The 13,230-nt window shown below is 45.0% G+C and overlaps 1 protein-coding gene across 4 annotated transcripts in view; it reads left to right on the top strand.

Annotated features, from left to right (window-relative positions):
* TSPAN5 (tetraspanin 5) overlaps positions 1–13,230 on the top strand; it is a 170,120-nt gene that overhangs the window by 108,094 nt on the left and 48,796 nt on the right. The window contains exon 1 of one of the 4 annotated variants that reach the window (XM_053923105.2): positions 9,681–9,731. The exons of the other annotated variants lie outside the window; for them this stretch is intronic. Within the exon in view, the coding sequence (XP_053779080.1) occupies positions 9,684–9,731 (48 nt within the window). The 5' untranslated portion in view covers positions 9,681–9,683. Of the gene's footprint in view, positions 1–9,680; positions 9,732–13,230 lie in introns of those variants that run through there. 4 annotated transcript variants of the gene reach the window in all.

The following is a 13,230-nucleotide window of genomic DNA, read 5'->3' as shown; positions in this document are numbered from 1 at the left end:
TTGTTTAGGGGAGAAGCTACAAGAGTGAGGCAACTTTGGAGAAACACAAAGAAATTTATTTAGGCTTTGGGATGAATTGCTAACTTATGTTAATGAATTGAGTTTGAGCAGAGTTCAGACAAAATACATGACGGGGGAGCCTGTCATGAAGCTGGCTTCTTCCGTGCTGCCGGGTAGATGTGAATGGCTGCACATGTGCCGCCAGCTGGGTTTGGCTGCAGCTGGGTTTGGCTTGGTGCTTTGAAGCAGGCACAGTCCACCTGTTGGCATTTGGAAATAAAGGGAAGGTGACACAATGTTACTTTGCTCTCACAAGTAATTTATGACAACATCTCTGGGGGAGGAGGTGGGTCAGGAAGCCTCAGTAGGGGGATAGAGTCCGATGTTCAGCCCCTCCGCATCTCTGTGCTGATTTACCTGCGAACTACCGAGGGAGAGGGAGGGAACTTGATATTTCTCTTCCCCCAGTCAGGGCTGCTGTTGTGCTTGTCCATTTTGATTTGTTCTCCCCTAGCTCAAGTTTCCCCAGTGAGTTTAAACTTCAGCCTTAGGCCTGCGGGGGCTGCCTAGAGCTTTGGCCCTCACACTCTCCGCTGCCTGGGCCTCAGTGGTTCACGCACAGCACCTTCTGTTTTAACATTGCTGGCATCCCTTTGATTCTAATGCCCGCCGCTTTCCCCACCCCTGGCTGTGTGAGTCCTGGTATAGGCGGTTTGACAGCTGACATGCACAGAGCCTTTCTCTCTGCATCAGTGGCCTTAAAACTTTTTGACAATGAGATACAGTAAGATGTATTTTACATCATGACCCAGTGCATAGGCATACAAATGTATACCTGGATATAATTAAAAAGGTTTCCTAAAGCAGTATTTACCCTTATAACATACGCTGTACCTGATAGTATATTTTCTGTTCCGTGGGGGGAAAATACTTCTGGTCTCCACTCACTAAATCGGTTTCATGACCTGCTAATGGCTTGCAGCCTGCAGGTGGAAAGCCACCTCTTGGAGGAATGCTCTGTGGCACGCTGTCATTTGTGTCACTGTGGTGAGGAGCAGCTGAGGGCACCACAGAGTGGCTGAGCCTCTTTATGTGGCACCGCAGAACCAAGTGGCCTTGTGTGTTGTTGGTGGCGCTTGTGATCTTCTGGAGGAGGCAGAGCACCGCAGTTAAGGTGCATGTGCCAGTCCCAGCGCCCTGCTCACCCCTGACTGTGGTATCACCATGTGTCTCTGATGCAGAGCTAGTTTCTCCACGTGTAAAATAGAGATGATGAGAACACTTACCTTGGAATGTTATAAGGCTTGCGTTACATGAACAGCCTTTAGTATAAGCACTTAGTAACTTTTAGCAAATGTTTGCTACTAATGCTATTAATACTGTATCTTATTATTTGCAAGTATCCCCTAAATGTATTACATTTTTCTTCTGCCCTTTGGAATAATTTATACTCAGCCCATTAAGAGTATGTGGCTTATCTGTAGGAATAAACCCTATGTTCCAAAACACGGCTTGTGGTTAAATGGAAACAATATATTGCAACCATACATTTACATTTTGAATTAGTCAGAGCGTTTTCAATTATGCATGACAGAAACCCCAATCAAACTAGCTTAATCAAAACCAAGAAATTACTGACTCACATAACGGAAAAGTCTAGGGGTGTTGCCCTCCACGTTGGCCATATCCAGCTGCTCTGACCATATCAGAAATCTCTGTCTCTTCATGTCTTGCTCTGCCTTTCCCTGTTGGCCTCATTTTCAGGCAGGATTGCCCCAAGCAGTGGCAGAAACAGCCACCAGCTCCTCTGGTTTACATCCCACTTCAACTAAGTGCTGCATCGGAGGGGCATTGACTCCCAGGGACTCGAGTCACCCCTCCTGACCATCTGCCACCTCAGTGGCTGAGCCAGTGGAGGAAATAGTGCCTACTCGGGTCACGTACCTCCCCTGTGGGCCCAGCCTCACCCAAAGCACACGAACAGGAGTCGGGGCGGGGAGGGCCGCTGTGTGCAGGAACACAGCTGATGTCCACTGTGCACTTCCAACCGTTCCCTCTCGGGTCGTAGGGCTTTCGACATGAGATGCTGTGTTTGAATAATCCACTGAGAGTACTGTTTTAACACTGAGGTATTCTTATTCCAAATTGCATTGTTTCACTCTTACAGTACAGCTGTGTTCAGAGGTGTGCCCTGCCACATTCTAAGTGTTGGTCTGATCACTGCTAAGGAAGGTTTTTTTTCAGTCACCCCATCTTTTTGTTGCTATGTAAAAGTCATTCTGTTCTATCTTATTTTAATGCCTCTTGAGACTTAATCTGCTGCCCAAACTTTTGGCATTTGTTGATCTCGTGAAAAACAACGTATAGGCTGAGATGTGACCCCCCACCCCCTCAGCAGCCACTCCCTTTCTGTGACCTGGCCAGTCTGAGTGTCCGAGCCACGTTGTGCAGCACCTTTTCATCTCTGGCTGTGAGTGAAGCTCGCTGATTTACCGGACTCCATGAGGTTGGGCCTGCAGTGGTTGGACAGCGCCTGGCCTCCCCGGTACGTGTGTGCGTGCTCGCGCAGACACGCACATTTATCCACATGGGCACAGATGGGACAGTAGTCGATGACACTTTGGTTTCAGTAGGGGCTCCAGATGGCGAATTGCGTCTGCCAGGTTGTTTAAGGGAACTGTGGGTCTGAGCCAGCCACGCTGAGGGCCCCTCCCAGAGCCTTTCATCTACCGTGTGCAAGGTACCATCAGCCCACTAATTAAATTAGAAGCCAAGTGAGCACTCCTTTACTTCTGACTGTGGTAACATGTACGGAACATTTGCTGGCTTGACCGTGTTTGGGTGTGCGGTGCGGTGCGGTGGCAGTGGGTATACCGAGGCCGCGGTGCAGCCATCGCTGCTGTCCAGCCCTGCAGCTCGGCACCTGTGAAACTGAAGCGCTGCACCTGCCAAACGATCCCTCCGCGTTCTCCTCTGCCCCGGCCCCTGGCAACCACCGTCTGTGATTTATGATTTTGGCTACTCTAAGGACCTCATACAAATGGAACTACACAGCCTCTGTCCTTTTGTTACTCAGCATAACGTCCTCAAGGTTGGTCCATGTTGTAGCATGCTGCGGAATTTCCTTTCTCTCAAAGGCTGAGTAACATTCCATTGCGTGTGTACTGGGCTTTGCTAATCCACTCACTCAGGGACGGGCCCTTGGGTTGCTTCTGTCTTTTGGCTGTTGTGAATACGGTTGCAAGGAACATGCGTGTACAAATATCTCTTCAAGACCCTACTTTCAATTCTTTGGGGCATGTGTGCTCAGAGGTGGAATTGCTGGGTCATATGTCAATCCTGTTTTTAATTTTTTGAGGAACTGCCAAACTGCCATACAGTTTTCCACAGTAGCAGTGACATTTTCTGTTCCTGCCCACAGTGACAAGGGTTCCAGTTTCGCCACATCTTTGCCAACCCTGTTTGCTGTGGTTTTGATGTAGCCATCCTGATCGGTGTGCAGTGGTATCTCCTTGTCCTTTTGATTTGCACTTTCCTAATGATCGGTGATGTCGAGCATCTTTTCACATACTTATTGGCCATTCGGACATCTTCCGCGGAGAGATGTGTGTCCAAGGTCTTTGCCCATTAGTTACACTCCTTTGTTTTTCAGCTCAATGTTATACTCTTAATAGCTGAGAACTGTGTAGCATTGATAAGCCAAATGTTGTGAAGTCCATGTATAGACAGAGGTATGCATTCAGTTATTCCCAAACTGTCTGTTATTTGGGGGACAAAATTAGGAGATTCTCTGAAAACATGTAAAGTCTCAAAACTTTTGCTTATAAGTTTATACGTGTGTGTGTGTGTATAGATGTGTTATGTAAGTATATTAAATAACAGGCCAAGAACAGATGTGATGTATGGTCTGACGGGAATTCCGTGACCCCACTGGCACATCCACGTGTGTGAAAACGTGGACACACGCAGTTGAAGCCCTGTGGGCAACTAAATCGGTTAACCCGAAGAGTCAGTTAAAATGATGGGGGCACGTGAAAAATGACACATACTTTAAACATGTTATTTTGAGTGGAAACATAATTTTTAAGCAACACGTTGATTAGCATTTTGTTTTTTCCAAGCCAGTACTGTACACGTGAAGACCCTGCTGCTGTCTCTGTCACTTGTAAAATTTTGAGAACCAAAAATGTTCCGCTGTTGGCCCGAAACCTTCTCCTTAACGAAGGGTCCTCTGACTGCAGTATCTTTCTTATGTAAACTTCAGACATAATTTCTTGGCCACAGTGTCCATTTCCACTTCTTTAAGTGGTCTAGAATTCAGCAGGAGCATTTGCAAAGTAATCTTCAGTCAGGATCCCGGGTTCTTCCGGTCGTTCCCAGTTGTCTCTCTCACAGCCAGTTCAACAGCAGACTTCTCGTGGTTTGCCTTTATGAGGCAATTTAGCTTAATTTTTACAGCGGTGACTTTTTTGACATTCCTATTTAATTGCATTCACATGATGCTTGGACAGTGTAAATGCAGAGCAAATACTACCGCACAACAGGGTCTGAGAGGGAAACACGGCCCGCCTGGCAGAAGCACATGCTCCGTTGGTGGGAAGCGGTGTGAGCAGGTGTGTTGGCACTGCGACCACCAGTAGCTGACCCTCATTTGGTGCTGGCTGTGTGTTCTCAGCTCTTTTCATACGTTGACTCATGTAATCTTCACAGCGCCCCAGTCAGGTAAGACTTTATTTTGTTTTCATAGATGAGGAAAAATGAAACACAGTGAGGTTAGGAGATTTGCCTAAGTACTCTGCCTGCTGGCTGCCAGCATTCAACTATGCAAAATATGTTTTGCAAAGGGAATGAGAGCATTTTACATGGATTTAAATTAAGAGGAGGAACAGAGAGGGAGCAAGGGAGGCAGAGAGAAACTGTACGGAGATAGCTGTCCCTTAAACGAAAACCCCACCATAAAGTAAAGACTTCTGAAGCATTCTCCATATGCCCTAAAATCAGAATCCAGGCTTGTAGAGGTAGAAATGACCTAGGTAATCATTTATCCCATCCCTCCTGTATCCCGACAGGATAACCGAGACCCAGAGGGGTGCGACGATGTGCTTTATGAGCACCGAACTAGTTAGTGTCATGTTCTTCATGAGATTTAGCGTCCTGGCTTACTCCGCATTTTCTTCCAGAAGAAAGTGATGCATACCAGCATATAATCTTCCTGCGAGAAATATTCAGGAAACGAGAGTCAGGGTTTGCCGAGAGAAGGCAGGTTGGTAGGTGTGAATTCCCGAGTGCTAATGAATCCACATCTATCTATCTCAAGCCAGCGTAAAGCTTGGAGCAGAGAGCCAGAGGGCTGGAAAGCGTCTAGAGGTGTGTTTTCATCCACCCTGTCTAGAGAAGGAAGGCATGAGGGCAGCTGTGCCCCTACGAGGTAGGTGAGGATTTCACTATTTTGTAGGTATGGAACCCGAGCTTCAGAGAGGTAAAGTGATTTGTCCAAAATCATACAGCCAGGGAGAATTGGATCCTGGATGTGAACTTAGTTGTGCTGAACCTGAGGCCCGTGGTCTTTGTGTCACTGCATCCTTCCACTGTAGGTGGCAGGGTGACTGTTCATCCTGAACAGTTATTCGACACCAGGTTTTTCTTGGCAAAAAGTTCTTACTAAAACTAATACAAAATGTCTCTTAAATTTAAATCCTTCTGTAATCCTCAGTCAGTACTGGAGGCAATTGATTATAATATTTTGGGTAATAATTCTTGTATTTTTGTGAGTGAAATTACATCTTGGATGCATATTTTTGAGCCTACCTGAGTGATGTAGAGAAGACAGATTGGGAGGATTTGGGTGTCAGTAGAATCTTAGGACGGAAAGAATGTATTTCAACTTGCTGTTATCCATGCTCATATCTTCTGTGTAGCATCTCCATCAAGCCCATGCCAGGACTTTACATTTCTGTTTATAAAACTAATTCTCAGGTTTATAATAGAAGCTTTGAGAACTGAAGAAAGCTGACAGAGGAATATGAAAACCTATGTGTATTAGTTATCTATTGCTGTGTAACAAATTATCCCCAAACCTAGCAGTTTAAAGCAAGAAACTTTTATTATCTCATGTGATTTGAAAATCAGGAAGCTGGGAGTGGCTTGGCTGAGTAGTTCTCCCATGAAGTGTCCGTTAAGCTGTGAGTTGAGGCTGTAGTCATCTGGCAATCTGACTGGGGCGGAGGGACTGCTTGCAAACCCACTCCCATGGGTGTTGGCAGGAGGCTTCGCTTCTTGCCATGCAGGCCTCTCCATAGGGCTGCTCACTGCATGGTGCCTTTTCTCAGCACCGTGCTGATCTGAGGGAAAGAAAAATTACACTAGTGACCAGGATAGTGGCTAGAGTCTTTTTTTTTTTTTTTTTTAATCCTCAATTGAGGTTATATCCATTGATTCCAGACAGAGGAAGGGAGATAGAAAGAGATAAACATCGATGTAAGAGAAACATCAATTGGTTGCCTCCCAAATGTGCTTCGAAGGGACCAAACCTGCAACCCAGTTCTGTGTCCTGATCGGGAATCGAACCTGCAACCTTCCAGTTTACAAGAGACGCTTCAACCACCTGAGCCACACTGGCCAGGGCGGAAGCTAGAGTCTTTTTATGAGCTAATCTTGGAAATGGCATTTCATCACTTCTTTTGAATTCTGTTGGGCACGTAGCCAACCCAGATACAGTGTTATAGGAGGGAACTACGCAAGGGTGTGAACACCATGAGGTGGGGATAATTGGAAGCCGTGTTGGAGTCTGCCTACCTCGGTTTATAAATTAAAATTTCGTTAGGATAAGTTATGTAAGTTTTTATCCACAGTTCTCCCCCACCCAGAGAGTATTACAAAATACAAAAGATCACTAGAAGAAAGAATCTGAAGGGAAAACAATGTTGAGGGATGAAAGCCCCAATGAACTCTTTTTTAAAAAAAATATTTTATTTATTTATTTTTAGAGAGAGGGGAAGGGAAGGAGAAAGAGACGGAGAAAGAGAGGGAGAGAAACATCAATGTGTGGATGCCTCTCACATGGCCTGCACTGGGGACCTGGCCCGCAATCCAGGCATGTGCCCTAGACTGGGAGTTGAACCGGCAGTCCTTTGGTTTGCAGGCCCATGCTCAATCCACTGAGCTATGCCAGCCAGGGCCCAATAAACTCTTCAATGTTTCTCCCACCCTAGAGGAACCTCCTGATTTTGCTGTAAGTCACCATGAGCTGTGTGTGGTGTGGGGCCGAGGGGGAGTCGTGGCAGCAGAGTGGGTGGAAGGATCTGGGTGCGCTTGGTCCGGAGGTCATTTGTGTTTGGGGAATCTGAGGCCCCACTTCCTCTGAGACCAGATAAGGAGTTTAGGATTCAGTACAGGCTGAAACTGGAGAGGCTCATGGCTCAGAAGCAGAGATTCGTAAGAGATTTTCCAATGTTTACAAATCATTATTTGAAGAAAATTATGTACTTCAATCATAAATGTATTGAAAGTGACTTGAAGTGGTTTTTTGGGGGGAGGGGAAGAATTTTGTTTATGCCATAATAGTCTTGTAAATTCCAGAAGGAAACATAATATCTAGATATGCAATAATATCCTATAGTCCCTCCCAACTATTAAATCCCACAGATAATAAAAGAAGCCCACGGGTGCAGAGTGTGTAGGTGACACTGTTACATCGCACATGCAGAGCTTTAAAAAAAAGGACATACTTGTATAATGTTTTGGTGATTAATAGTAATGCAAAAGCAAACTGTAATATCAAATAAATATGAATGGATTCTTTTAAAGTACGTACAAAGGAAATTTATCAGTAAAATCAGCACAAAACAAAGAGCAAAATGGAATAGCTTTGAATAAATTCCTGCACAGGCAGTCACAAAACATGTTGATAAATATTTCAACATAAATGGATGCAAAGTATAATAAAATATTAATTTTGAAGAAATTTTTATGTTGTGCATTCAATAAAATCAGCTATTTCATTGAATAGTACAGTAATATGTGTGTACCAAGTAATGGAGAGAAACTGAATCAGTTTTCCCTAAGTGGCTTGAACCTAATATTTACTGACCACAAGTCTGCTGGCTTTGAGCTGGGGTCATTCAGATGTGAATCTTAGATGTTGGGGGACTATCCCAGACCCTACCTCTGGTCAGCTGAGTGGTCCTTGTCCCCCCTCCCTGTCCATCTGGGGGTCCCTCGGCCAGACTAAGGAGGTAACTCAATGAACTGACATGACCTCCTGCCCTGCCTCCCTCAGAGAGGAGGCCCATGGGTTGCTCCACTGCTGGCCAGACCTGTTGTTGGCCAAGGGTGGACAGCAGGACGGACAGCCATGGAGTAACTACTGCTACTCCTTGGCTGGACCCTGAGAGGTTAAGTGCTCTAAGTCATTGTAAAAATAGAGCAACTTCATAAGCAACAGTTGATTCTGGAGCCCTTTACACCATTTTCAGTGAGTGCTGTGGCCTCAGAACGGCTGTGTCCTCTGCCGGATGCAGATGTGGCCCCCCTACAAGAGGGTGCAGAACCCAAGCCTTCCTGGGAGCATGCTTTTCCCTGCTGCCGCTCATGCTTTAGGAAAAGCCGTGCCAGGAAGTGACAATACAGGGCCCTCCAGGCCTCCGTGTCGGGACGTTTAGCTGAGCCCCTCACAGGGGGCCACACAGAGTGCAGGAGAAGGTAAACCCGACCTCTGTCCATGGGGAGCAGTGCCTGAGATAACACTGTCAGATAACAGTGCCACAGAAAAATGGAGCAAAACCAGGTGATGGTGCAGAGGGATGTGACTGTGGAGACCTCCGCGTGGGGTCCTTGCCACCTTCTCACAGGGAGAGACAGCCCCGGAGACATGAACCTTGGCTAGTTCAGTTGAGGGTGGATAATGGTTTGTGATGAGCACAGGACATGGCAGCAAAAGATTTTTTTTTTAAATTTAATTTTAATTTTATATTGTTATTCAATTACAGTTGTGTGCCTTTTCTCCCCATCCCAGCAAAAGATCTTTAATCAGGTGTATAACCTCCTTAGGCCTTAGCTTCCTCACCTATAAAATGGGATGCCTGCCTCATGAGGTCGTGATAATTTATTTAAAGGTACCAGGGCTGAGTCTGTTAGATAGTAAGGATTCAGTAATTCTAGTTAAAAATATAAAAACTGTAATTCTGTGTAAGTCTCATAATCTGTAAACAAACAAGAACATAGATGATCTCTAAAAATCTTTGCTAGTTTTAAATATTTCTTTCTCAGATTAGCACCCATTCCTTTCTTCCCAAGTCCAATATCCATCCCGGCTGCTTGCAGCCACTTCTGCAGCAGGAGCGCAGAGGGAGTGGAGAGCACATCCGGGAAGTGGAGACAGCTGTGGGTTTAGGGGGCTCTGGCCTCAAGCTGTTCCCTAGAACTGTGTTGCCTCTGAGCCTCAGTTTCCTCGTTTGTGTGCTGGGGATCACGTTGTCTACTTCACAGGCCATGAAAATTATTGCTGTATAGAGGGCACCTGTAGCTCCTGGCACAGACTGGTGACCAATGAGAAGGAACTACTCAGCACCGAGGGGACTTCATCCTGGGCACCTCGGCCCTGTCTACCTTGGATCTCTCTCCTGCCCTGACGCAGTGGCCTTGTCAGCTCCTGGCAGCAGGCATCCGTTACGTACACCTGCCTGATGAGTGAGGAGATGGCTGTGTGGACAAGAGGAGTGGGCGTGGCTGAGGTTAGTGGCAGTGTTCCAGGAACCCTTTTCCTGCAGGTACCGTGTGCAACTTGTGATGCCCACATTGCGGAACCAATCATAGTTTCAGGTGGTGGCTGCAGAAACGGTGGGCTGGCTTTCTGATCAAAGCTGAGTTTTGTGCTTCCAAGGCAGTGTGGATCTCTTTGCTTGAACATACCTGAATTCTGAATAGGCCTTTAATTAGTGATTCTTCTTAGGATCCCAATACTTTTTGGTCTCAAAGCACAAGGGTTCTGAATTATTACAGTTCTGTGTTATTTTGCAGCAGAATATCTCTTGACCAACCAGACAGGACAAGTACGTTACAGATTAAACTGGTTGCAGAAGTCCCAAGTTCTGATGAGCAGTGAGGCAGCAAGGATCTTGCCAGCAGGCCTCCTCCCAGCTGTCATGCAGAGTGGGTTGGGATTCTGGAGTCAGATGCCTGGGTGCCCGCTCTAGGCCAGGTCACTTAATGTCCCTTAAGCTCAGTGTCTACACTTGCAAAGTGTAGATGTTAAAAGTGTTTACCTTAGAGGGTTGTGAGACTTCATTGAGTTTATACATGCAAAGTACTTAACTGCACCAGGTTCACTTTAAGAACTTGAATAAACGTTAGCTCGTTTTTATTTCTGGGCATATTTTTAAACTCACTGCCTATATCTGGCAGTTTTTTACTCTTCAGAAGTAGTTGTAATCATTTTCAAATCCTAAATAAGATCCTACCAGTTTGCAGGAAAAGTCTCTGACGTCTTTGAAGGCACCTGTCTTATTTGAATGCAGAATAACCCAATGGAGATCAAAGTATCAGCATCTTCCAGATCAGGTGCTCAACCACATTATACGTGAAGGCTTGGCTGTAAGGGCAGTGACTGCATCTAATACGCGTGTGTTCTTAGCTCCCGGATGTGGGCCATGTGGCAAATACAGTGGTCAAGAGGCATTTGTGGTTTAGGACTTGGGGTCTGGAGTAAGACCAGCCTTCTGGTTTGCGTCCTGGGCCCACCACTATCAATCTGTGTGACCTTGGGTGAGTCACTTAACCCAACTGTTTCCTCATCTGTGGAATGTGTATAAGGTACATTTCCCAGGGCAATAGGGAAGACTGAAGAAGACAAATGAGAAGCCATCTGCAGTGTGGTCACACTGCACTGGGAGCAGTCAGTCCCAGCGGGATGTGGGCAGGCCTGGGCGCGTACGCCCACCTTGCGGTGTAATTCACTGGTGGTAGGCATAGCTGGTAAACACTCGATGAAAAAAAGTCTGTTTCTCACTTTAGCAGTGATTGGGTTAGACCCCCATTTAGTGCATGATCTTAGTTATATGTGGAATCTAAAAACGTCTAACTCATAAAAGAGTAAAATGGGGGTCGCCAGGGACTAAGGGGAGAGGAAATGGGGCGATGTTGGTCAAAGCTTGAGTTGGGCGGGTTGGGTGTGTCCTGGAGATCTGATGTCGAGCGTGGTGGCTGCGGTTAGTAATCCTCTACAGTACACTTCAAGTCTGGGAAAGTAGATTTTAAGTATTCTCAACACACACACACACACACACACACACACAATGGTGACCCTGGGAGGTGATGGATATGTTAATTGGCTTGATTGTGGCAATCGTTTCACACCATATTGTACACTTTACATACAAACAATTTTTATTTGTCAATTATACCTTAGTAAAGCTGGAAAAATGCAAATTTCAATGATGCTGCAGTGCAGCCTCTGAAATAAGAGCCGTAGAGTTATCATGTGACACTTCATATAATAGGCTGACTTTGGGTTAAGTATGAGATCTGAACCTTCCAATCTGGTCTCTAAGTTACTTGCTTGTTTTGTTCAACATATTATGTAAACAAGTGTGTTCTATATAAACATACATGAAAGTCAAAATACCAAAACAGATGAAATACAGAACCAGGCTGGATGCTACATCAGCATTTTAGTGGCACCAAAAAACATATCTGTTGCTGGTTTGAGTTCTGTTGGTTCAATAGTGTCTGTAGTGGACTTATAAATGTGTTTGGGATTTTATACCTGTTTTCTGTTTCTATGCATTTGAGGGATATTTTAATAAAAATAAGTTATATTAACATTGGGAGTCAGTGAATTACTCTTAAAGAGGGTCTGTGTCAGTTAGTCAAGAACCACCACCCAGATCATTCAGAGTGTGCAGAGAAGAGATTGCTGATTTGCTGGATACTCGGTGTACATTTTTCTGTCCAGCTCACACACTGGACAGAGGAGCGCTTAACCCTCCTGGAATCTCTGAGTGTTGGGCAGTCGGGTTATCTGGCCATGTGGAGGAGCTTCTTTGACTCTGCGGAAGGGGTCCTTTTATTAGAAAGGGGGAGAATATTTCTCTTTCATTGTTCAATATTCCTGTCTTCCATACTCTATTCATCAGATGTAGCCACTTTCAAGTTCTTATTTTTTTCCCCCTTTAAATTAGACACACTATTATTCTGTCTACTGTTACTGCCTTTTCACATTTTTCTATTAGGAAGTTGACTGTTGGTATGTTCTCAGGTCCCCCACCCAGTGATAATATCTGGGCTTTTCCAGGCTCCTTTCCCCTGAAGCTCTGTGCTCTTCACAGATGACAGCATTAGTTTTCACAGCTGTTCCTGGAGGTAGGTAGGATCAATCTGGTGTGCGAACAGAGGGCTGGGGTGAGTGAGTCTGAAGAAAGCAATGGGTCATTTCTTTTATGTTAGCATTTCTGCTTTAGGCAGACTTACGAATTTGCACCTATTTTCATTTTTTTTTTCAAAGCATTTTTGAAGTGATAACAGTCATTAACTACCTTGCTGCAGAATGAAGTAAAAGGGTTACCAGTGTAGCTATTGAGAAATAAAAACCTTCACTCAGATCCTTTTAGGGTCATTAAGAAAGAACAGTTTTAACTGTTGGTTTGCTGTGATTTCTGCCTAGGATTTGGAGCGTATTTAAATTGATCTTAAATTTTAAAATTGAGTGATCAAAAGAAACCCCTGTAATAATATAATTGTCTAAAGTCTATTCATTTTCACTGTTTGAAGGTGCAAAGTTAATATTCCTAAAGCCCAGCTCTGATCCTGGTATAATTTTACTCTTTTTTTTTTTTTTTTAAACATTAGGAGCTTTGAAGTCAGAAGACCTGGCCTTATGTTATGGGCTCGTTACGTGATCTGTCTGATTCTCACTTTTCCCTCTATAATGGAGATAATACCCACTTCAGGGGTGTGTGTTACAATTAAATGAGATCAATGTGTGTGACATACTAAGTACAGTAGGTGTCAATAAAGCTTAAAAATAAAAAAGGTGAAAAGCTAAAACAGGACAATGAGCCCCCTGCCCCTGTAGCATAAAATCTAGTTTTCTTGCTGCTGTGTTCTGGACCGTCTGTGGTCTGGCCTCGGATGACCTCATAACTCGGTTGTTGTCCAGCCAGATAGAGTTCACTCTTGATTTTCCACTAAACAACACAGCGGCTCTCAAACTCTTTGATCAAGACCCTCAGTGTG

Source organism: Desmodus rotundus, chromosome 4, assembly GCF_022682495.2.
Source record: "Desmodus rotundus isolate HL8 chromosome 4, HLdesRot8A.1, whole genome shotgun sequence".
Lineage (NCBI taxonomy): Eukaryota > Metazoa > Chordata > Mammalia > Chiroptera > Phyllostomidae > Desmodus > Desmodus rotundus.
The sequence above is the reverse complement of the archived record's forward strand: the minus strand, read 5'-3'. Positions and strand labels throughout refer to the sequence as shown.